The following is a 9631-nucleotide window of genomic DNA, read 5'->3' as shown; positions in this document are numbered from 1 at the left end:
GGTTTTCACCCACCTCCTGAAAACATGCTGGTAGGTGGACTGCAACAAATGATAAATAACCCTGCAACAGACCAGACCTAAACCAGACATAAACCATCAAAGCCATAAAATTCTTGCAGAAAATGTAAACCAGTATATAAATAAATTTTAAGAAGCAGAATTATCTGTATATATTTTTTCTGTTTCCCAGCAGGTATGTCACTGTAAATATGTGAATACAATTTTCATATCAAACAATGGGGCTTGTAGCATTTATGGCAGGTAATTGCTCTTGGTCTTTGCAATGATTGGGGGGTGTCTTGATAGTTTGTCATAGATTATCAGCCACTGAAGACTTTGTTGTACAGTTTACACCAGACTTTTTAACCAACTGAAAATGTTCCTGAAAGGTTTTTTCAGTGGTTTATTTGTAAAAGAAAGGGTTTTTTTTTTCTCCAAAATTCATAGACATGAGGAAACACTTTAAGTTCCTATGCAGAACCTTGAAGGGTTTATCCAGAGAAACATTAAGGATTGTAGATCCTTGCCCTTTTCTCTAATATGAAACAGAGGGCATTAGGTATTTGAGGAGCAGTTAAGCTTCATTATGGCTATTTCAAAATTCTAAATCACATCATTTTACAGATGTGATTTTAGATAGGGGGCTGGGGCAAGATGCAAACTGGAAGTTTTCCCATCCAAACTAATAAGGGGAATGGCCTGACTATTATTTCTATTATTAAAGCAGTAACTCTGTCAGAAATGAAAGTGTTTCTAATTGTAATGAAATAGCCATGCAATAAAACAAATATTAAGTTATTGGAAATTAATCTGAACTGCATCCCATGTCTATCCATCTATCCATCCGTGCGTCCAGCAATCTATCCATCTATCCATTGGTTCCTCACTTGACGCCCCGCGCGATGTGCCCGCCCTCTAGATCGACTCCACCCACCACTATCTCAAACACACAGACCTGGAGCACCAATGCACCACCAGCAGTGTATTATGAGACTTCAGCAAGGACTCCAGTGAATCACTGCCTCCATCGGGTCAACCGTCCATCATTAAACAGCAAGTTCCAAAAACAGTTCGGACCACAACCATATACTTAAGCGGGAGTACTGTCAGTTCGTTCAGATCGCTGCTTTAATTACTGCGAAGGTAATTACAAGAAGGAGAGGGGAGAGATGACCGCGGTTCTGGATAGCCTTGGTTCGGATATGCACACAACACACCTTACCTCCAGCAACTTCAGCGCCGTGCACAAGTCTCAGGACTCGCCTACACTGCCGGTGTCCACCGTCACCGACAGCAGTTTCTATAGCATTCCTCAGAGCGCAAACTGCGCAGGAACGGCGGCTTACGCGCAGCTCGCCTCCTACTCGTACGCTCATGGCGGAGGGGTGAGCAGCGGACCCTACAGCCCCAAACCCTATGACATGGGCTTCGGCTCTTCATACGGCGCTTACGGCGCCTACGGACCCGGTTCTTCATCACCAACTCCTACAGAACCAGGTAAAGATCCAGTGCGCCTCGGTTCTCTATACAGGAACAGCTTAAGCTCGTTCACACACAGTAAACATAGTGAAAGTAAGCTGCATGTGAGAATTTGTCTAGTAGCACGATCGATTAAACGTTTGTTTTGTTTTGTTTTGTTTGTTTCAAGAAACCATTCCAAAAAAGATTTTTGAGGAGAAAATGAAAAGCGGAATAAAAAACTGGGGGGGGGGGTTCTTAAGAAAAGTTTTTTAAGAAAGTTTATCATGCACGAATTTCCTGACTGGAAAATGATTCAATAAATGAAGGGAGTCAAAACTTTTTAGCCTTGCTAAAAAAAAGAAGAAAGGATGAAACTGGTCTGTATTTCAAAAACTAATCATTATAGCAGAAAGCAATATATATGTATATATAAAGTATGAGAAGCTTCTCATACTTATATAATTTACTTACTTATACTTATATAATTATATATATATATATATATACATATATATATATATATGAAGAATAAACATATATATATATATATATATATATATATATATATATATATATATATATATATATATATATATATATATATATATATGAATATATATATGAAGAATAAACTGAAGAATAAAACCACACTGAAGAATAAAACCGTGAATATCCAAAGTTCGGCTTGTAATTGCAGTGTAGACTTTTGGAATAAATGTAGAGGTTGGAAACATTGTGGTACGCGTTTCTTTCTAACCTTTGCCCACTTTATCTAACTAGCAGAATCTTTCCAACCTCTACATCTACATATACTGGTGATGTATGCAGCGTGTTCAAGTTTTATGTGTGTGTCCCGGGTTAGAGAAAGACGAGAGCGAGCCGGAGGTGCGCATGGTGAACGGCAAGCCAAAGAAAGTCCGGAAACCGCGAACCATCTACTCGAGCTTCCAGCTGGCTGCCCTCCAACGCCGTTTCCAGAAGACACAGTACTTGGCGCTACCGGAGCGCGCAGAGCTCGCAGCCTCACTGGGCCTCACGCAGACTCAGGTCAGCAATCTTGCACTTTTTCATTTTTAGTTCGAGGAACCCAGCATTCTCAAGGGTGTGATCTCTCATGTTCTGCCTTGCTCTTCCTCTCCCGCAGGTGAAGATCTGGTTTCAGAACCGGCGCTCCAAGTTCAAAAAGTTGTGGAAAAATGGGGAGATTCCGCCGGAGCAACACGTGGGCTCAGGTGACTCTCCTCCGGCGTCTCCTCCCCCGCACACCGCCTGGGATTTCCCCCCGAATCAACAAGCTGCAGGAGACGGGGACTCTAACACAGAACAGGCCACAGGTCCCCCTAACACCACTGCGCCATCATATTTGTCCAACTATCCTTGGTACTCATCCACGAGCGCGCATTTACAGCCAAGCGCGCTCTCGCAACCCCATCACAACTCCGCCATGAGCGCTGGTGCCATTTTCTAGCCACAGACTCGGGGATCAGTTGCACCTGTTACAGGACAATGAACTTGTAGTGCACATACAAGCACGAGGAAAAGAAAACACACAAACTCCGACATGCAATTTGAATTCTGGTGGTTTTTATTTTTCTTTTGCTGTGGATTGCCCTGGCGCTCTCGAGTGCGCTGAACGTGCAACAAACCGACGCACATTAAATTATTTTTCTATTTATTTATTTGTTTTCTCTTTGCAGTCACAGGACAGTGGGATAAATCACATGCCAAGTACACGAAAAAAAAAACGGGTAGCCTTTTATTGCGTCCATTGTACATTTTCCTATCAGACTATATTAGGCCTGCAGAGTAATCTATCATGCTGTTTATACAACTTGTACTCACAATAATAAAAAAAAGGAAAGAAAGAAAACGTGCATTTTGATGTCGACCTAGAACTGTGTCTGACTAACTTTAACTTTACAACGTGGCTGCACTGAAATACAAATAAACCGCGGAGTGACTGGTGCCGGGTTTTTACTCTTGGTTGGGGGCAGAAAATAGCTCGGAGCAATCCCTCCTGTAAAAAAAGAAACAAACAAAAAAAACAATGACAACTTAAAGACAGAGAATTGTGGGAATCATATCTCAGTGCCCCCTTATGTCAAGAGAACCCTCAAGGGACCTGTGAGTAAGTTTTTATTTTTCAAATGGGACAGCATTTATACAACGCATGGAAATTTCCTGGAGAATCCTTCTCCTGGAGAACAAAAAACACATTTCAAGTACAGTGCACTCTGAGAAAATGTGAAAGATAATTGTTATTTTGGGGAAACCTTATGTAAAAACCCTAAAATGGAGTGACTTCCTATTCCTTTTCCAAGCCCTTAACTTTCCAAAGAGTATTTGAATGAGCACCATACATTGAACATTACAATAATACATCCCACAAATGTTTTTGTAGCATTTAAGGCAAATGTACACTTTCAGAAATAAAGCTGCCAAAATGTTCTACATTTATTACGTAACTTTTGCCTAGACTCTGAGGGACAAACGAGTATTAAACTGCTTTTCCTTGTCGGTAGGGTATTATCATCAAAGGTGCCGTTAGTGTGTAGGCCCATCTTTCTCCTGAAAACGTGCATGAAGGTTTTAAGGTCTAGTTGTGTAATTTACATGATGTACCCCTGAGGTCACCTCTTAACACACCGTTGACAATGAAAGGCCTTTATGAATGATTATGTCCTGTACCTTTATTTAGCCCTTAACCTCGTGGCCCATTTATATACCTTAAATTACTTGTAAAGGTCTCCAGGCAACATATAGCTACTAAACCTGAAGCTTCTGACACTTTAGTTTATTTATTTTTTTTTTTTTGAGAGTATAAAGGTAGCTTTATTGATGGATGTCCTTATTTTGTACAAGCAAATCGTGGCAGGGGTGGAAGGAGAAACGACGCCTTGAGGGCGCTAAGAGTGGAAACGGCTGGAGTGCTTCAAACCGCACACCTCCGGCCGAGTGAGAACGTGTATTTAACAGACGCCATGTCCGAGTCTTCCAGTGCAAATCATAAACGTGAAAGCACTAATACACAAGGGGAAACCCCGGATATAACCCTTACACGGTCGCTAGAGCATACTGACTATGTAAGCAGAAGGGGGGAAAAACGCATACTATTGTATAAATATGTCAAAAATAATTGCAAACTGACATTGATATACTGATACCTGGTCTATCTAGTATATGCGAACGCAAACGTAGATAGAGCGGAAGTATTACTACTATTTAGCGCACGAGTGTGCGGCTTAAGTGTGCGTGGAAGCATGCGTTTTGGAGAGAGCAGCGCGCGGCGGTGTGCGGGCGCGTCTCAGCTTGGCACGCGGCGGAGAAACGGGGAGGGGAGGGCGTTCCGTGTGCGGCTACACGGCTCTTCCCACTGCAGACTTTCTGGAGTCATTGCGCGCCTCTCCCAGACGTTTTATGAGCGGCACTGAAGCAAAGTAAAAGAGAGAGAGAGAGAGAGAGAGAGAGAGAGAGAGAGAGGAGGAAAAAAAAAGCATAAAACCGCCTCAAGCAGAACCGCCTCGGAAACATTATTCTCCCAAAACGCCCTGCGCTTCCAGCTCCGACTCAGCCTTGGATTATTTTTGGTACGGGGGACACGCGGTTCTGTAAAAGTTTCATTTCTTGAAACTCAGCCTTTTTTAAATATCTACACTAGAGGATGCACAATATGCATACAGCCCCATAGTGCAATTAAAACTTTGTGTGTGCTTCACGATTACCGGAACTGACCTAAAGATACATTTCTTATTTCCAATTATGAAAACAAACACTGCACTTACAGTAGGTCTATAACAAACTCAGTGTCACCTGTGAGGTTGAGGAGAAAAATAAATGATGGGAGCTATAAAATATGAACTTGACCCTAAATATGAGCCTATACCACGTGACCCACGATTTCAGGCAGTCATAGTTGCATTATAGGCTACGGAATGCTGAATGGTGGTAATGTGTAAAAAATAAATAAATGAATAAAATTCAAACAATTATTTTTTAATTACTTGACGCAAATGTATAAAGAGCCTTGTTACATAGAAAAAGCATCACAGATTTCCCGAGGGTAATCCCTCAGCCCAAAGTGTCGCCCATCAGCTACTGACCACCTTCAAAAATAATGAATTGAAGCAGGCTACAGTGTCAGTATTAAAAGTAACATGGTTTTCAGTGCTGTTTAATCTGGCAAAGCAACAAAGAGGAGTTACTCACAAGCTCATAAATTCCTGTTAGCACAATTACCACATTTTGACTGTATAATATACAGCTCTAGATGATAAATTATTTTAATCATACAGTCCGGTGTCACCCAGAAGAGGTTCTTTCCTTTCTTTCTTCCTCATGTCATCTCAGGGAGTTTCTCCCCTCCATCACCTCTGGCTTGCTCATTAGGGATATATATATATGTATATATGTATATATATACAAATGAAGAATCATTAATGAGCCTGAATTATAAAGGTGTATAAAATACTTTGAAGAAACTTTTAATAGCTGTGTCGTCTGCCACATTTAGCCAACACACTTTAAAACATTAAATGATTCAGTGATATCCTTTATCAGTATAGCAGATACTACAGGAAGATTACACTCTCAGAAATAAAGGTATATCAGACTGTATTTGTCCTTGTTGGTGAGGTGATACCATTAAGAGTATATATTTTGTAATTTGTATGTATCTTTATACCTCTATGGTGTAGAATAGGACCTTAAGGACCACTGATGTAGCTTTAATGCATTACCATGTTGCCCTTTCCCAGGTGAAAGGCACTAAAGGTAGAAAAAGATGTAGAAGATATGCTTGATTCTTTTTAGGTTTTTTGACAGCATTTCGATTGATGCTTCTACTAACAACCAAAGAGCCATTGCTTAAAACTTTTTTTTTTTTGTTTGATTAGTAACTCGACTGTAGCGACTGGATGGATGGATGGTTGCATGGTTGGATGGATGGAAATCATCAGAAAAGTGGTCCAGATATGTTCCATAACATGTTCTATAGCATTGCTGTACATTTTTTTTTTCATTGTTAAGGATGCAGATTGTAATGGGAATCACCAGAAAAGCAGAAAAAGCACGTGCCTACTTGATGCATTTTGAATAACAGTGTAAAAATCACCGGAGTTTACAGCCTATGTGGGCGTTTGTTGGGGGAGTGTCCATTCAAAGTAAATAGTAAATCATATTTACACACTAATATATATTTTATAATAAACCATTGCAAAAATCCAGAACTTTTAAAACAATAATAATATCTTCAAATTGACATAAATTCAGTCTGCAGCATAATAGGGGGTTTTCCTTCCCCTCTGCATGGGCTTTCATCCTACACATCCTAAATTTAACCCTGAACATCCCACACGTTTGAGGTGTTCAACCTCTAGATAAGAGGTGCACAAGGAGGAAGAACCAGTTTTTCCGTCGAAATTCCGCAGCCATTGGAATTTCCGCCAATGTACAGTCAGCCTATTTATGGCTTTATTACCGCACACTGTACGCATTACACATATTTCTGCAGAGTTTCAGCTGGTAATGATTGAAATGCCGCCCTTTATTTGCAAACCACATCATTAGGAGTCTCGGCTAATCGTATCCGTTTGCTGAGCACTGTACACATCCGCGGCTTATATCCTATACACGTTTGCGCATCCCATAATAATCCCATAATACGCTGCAAGCTCAGGATTCTACGCGCAATTTGGTCGCTATAACAACAATACAATATGGCAGCCACGTCACTAAAGACTAACGCTATATATATATATATATATATATATATATATATATATGGCTTCAAGTATTATTCAAAACACTACCTATAATTTGACATACATTTAAAAATGCATATAGATAGATAGATAGATAGATAGATAGATAGATAGATAGATAGATAGATAGATAGATTACAATTACAAATTTTAGGTTAATATCTCCCAAGATGTTGCATTTATTTCTGGGGGTAAAAAAAAAATCATAATAATTTTGTTCGTTCGTCAGAAATATTTTTAAAAGAAATATTTTATACATGCCACATATGCTGTAATAACAACGAAAAAAAGGAGCTTTCAGCAAATCTAATAAAGTGTATTACATTTTTTAAGGAACAGAACAAGATAGAAAGATTATTTCACAATTTCAGCCATCTGTGGACTCATTCTTTTCTACATATTTAAATATTTATAGTTAAAATGCCCAAGGCGCAGATAAGGTAAGCCTTTATTAACTTGATAAAAGACTTAAATGTCTAGTATTTTGTCCACCGGGTTTGTCCTCGACTGCAAGTCTCAGTGGGAGGTCATGATGATAACATGGTTGTTTTAAGCAGCTCTTTTCTCTAACAGACCCCCTGCGCGCGCAGGACCACCTGCAAACGCTTTAGCAGGCGGCTGAAAACCTAACCGCGAGCTGAGCCGCCTCTCCACCCACCCGGTCACTGCCAAACACCCAGACTCAATTTTATACCTCTCTCTCTCTCTCTCTCTCTCTCTCTCTCTCTCACTCTCTCTCTCTATCCCCTCTCCCTCCATCCTCTCCTCCCCTCCCCACACCTCCCATCCCATTCTTTTTGTTCCACTAAAAAGATTCGCCGAAATTGCTTGTAATTGCGACACGGAAAAAGCAAATGTGCACAAAGACTCTGCAAAATGACTGCAATTACATTTCGATGTAAGAGTCGCGTTTAGAGGAGCCGCTATCGACCACAGCTCCACTCTCTCTCTCTCTCTCTCTCTCTCTCTCTCTCTCTCTCACACACACACACACACACACGGAAAGAAGAACAAAATTCAAGAGCTATAGTAAGAATTTACCTTAAAACTATGTCAGCCCAATATTTATTTATTTATTTATTTATTTATTTATTTATTTATTTATTTATTTATTTATTTATTTCTTCCTTCCTTCCTTCTTCTTCTTCTTCTTCTTCTTCTTATTATTATTATTATTATTATTATGTATTTTTTAAATATTAATTTTATTTTATTTTTATTTTTTATTATTATCATTATTATTATCAGAAAATCCCAATATTTACTTATTTCTTCTTCTGATTATTATTATTATTATTACTACTACTTCACTACTTAGACTCATCATAATAAAAAAATATGTCTAATATAAAGAAAGTAAAGAATGAGGAATCTGTCAACAGCAAGAAAAGTAATATTATCTAAAGGCAATTATATATATATATATATACGACAGATATATTATTATTATTATTATTATTATTATTATTATTATTATTATTATTATTATTATTATGCTTAGAATATGCACGATAATAAAAATCATAATAGGAGATATGGATATATAAGGATATGGATGTAAGAATATGATATAAGGATAAATAAAAGTCTACATGAGCTGAATATTTAGGTAAACAGTTTGATGCCAATGGTTGCATCTCAAACCGCAAGGTAAACTACACAGGGGGCTAAATCAGTGTTTAAGGCTATGTGGTGCGGTTTGGGACGCAGCCATTTGTTTTACTTTGTAACTCCATAGTAAAGTGTGCCTATTAAACCACATAAAGATCCTGTGTGGGAACTTCTGCTTTACACTTTGACTTCCACCTGTTGATATGCAGTTAAACGCGTTACGTCAACGCGTAGCAACATGCTAGTAGTGTATCACACAAGCTATGGTTGCTATAGTAACTTTGGGACGTAGCCATGGCGACTATTGAAGACGCTCCTAATGGGCGGGTTTCCACCGTTAATCTCTCTCTCGTGCGCTTTTGTCACCGTCCGACCACGGTGGCTGCTCCCTCGGTATGGAGCCGAGTTCAAAAGCAGACTAACCGGCGAGCATCGGGTTTAACCGGATACCGTTCCAAATGGCTCCTTTTTAGGACACACCCAATTTACAAAAGAAAGGGTTTAACAGTTCAGGTTGGGTCAGGTCAAGTCAAGTGCTCACTTTCACACCTTTCGACCCCGTTTACACCTGGTTATTTAGTTATACGTCATTAATCTGATCACTAAATCTGGATTAATTAATTAATCATTAATCTTAATGAATTCTCCATTCTGATTGGTCAGAAGGGGTTGATTAATTTTCTATAACAGCAGCTTTCACACTAGTGCAGTTTGCTGGATCTAGTCTAGATCAGTGTAATCTAGACTAATATACAAAATAAGTTATTTAACATTAATGGAAGTGTCAAGTCTCTACATTT

General features: G+C 39.2%; 1 protein-coding gene across 1 annotated transcript; it reads left to right on the top strand.

Moving 5' to 3' along the window:
- Positions 1 to 955: 955 nt before the first annotated feature.
- Positions 956 to 3880, top strand: dlx2b (distal-less homeobox 2b). The gene is made up of 3 exons (XM_058379913.1): positions 956 to 1497; positions 2324 to 2508; positions 2606 to 3880. Exons 1-3 carry the CDS (start codon positions 1170 to 1172, stop codon positions 2927 to 2929), a joined length of 837 nt encoding a protein of 278 aa, XP_058235896.1. The 5' UTR covers positions 956 to 1169; the 3' UTR covers positions 2930 to 3880.
- Positions 3881 to 9631: the final 5751 nt, after the last annotated feature.

This window comes from Hemibagrus wyckioides, linkage group LG26 (genome assembly GCF_019097595.1).
Source record: "Hemibagrus wyckioides isolate EC202008001 linkage group LG26, SWU_Hwy_1.0, whole genome shotgun sequence".
Classification (NCBI taxonomy): Eukaryota; Metazoa; Chordata; class Actinopteri; order Siluriformes; family Bagridae; genus Hemibagrus; species Hemibagrus wyckioides.
Note: the sequence above shows the minus strand (reverse complement) of the source record. Positions and strands in the feature narration are given on the sequence as shown.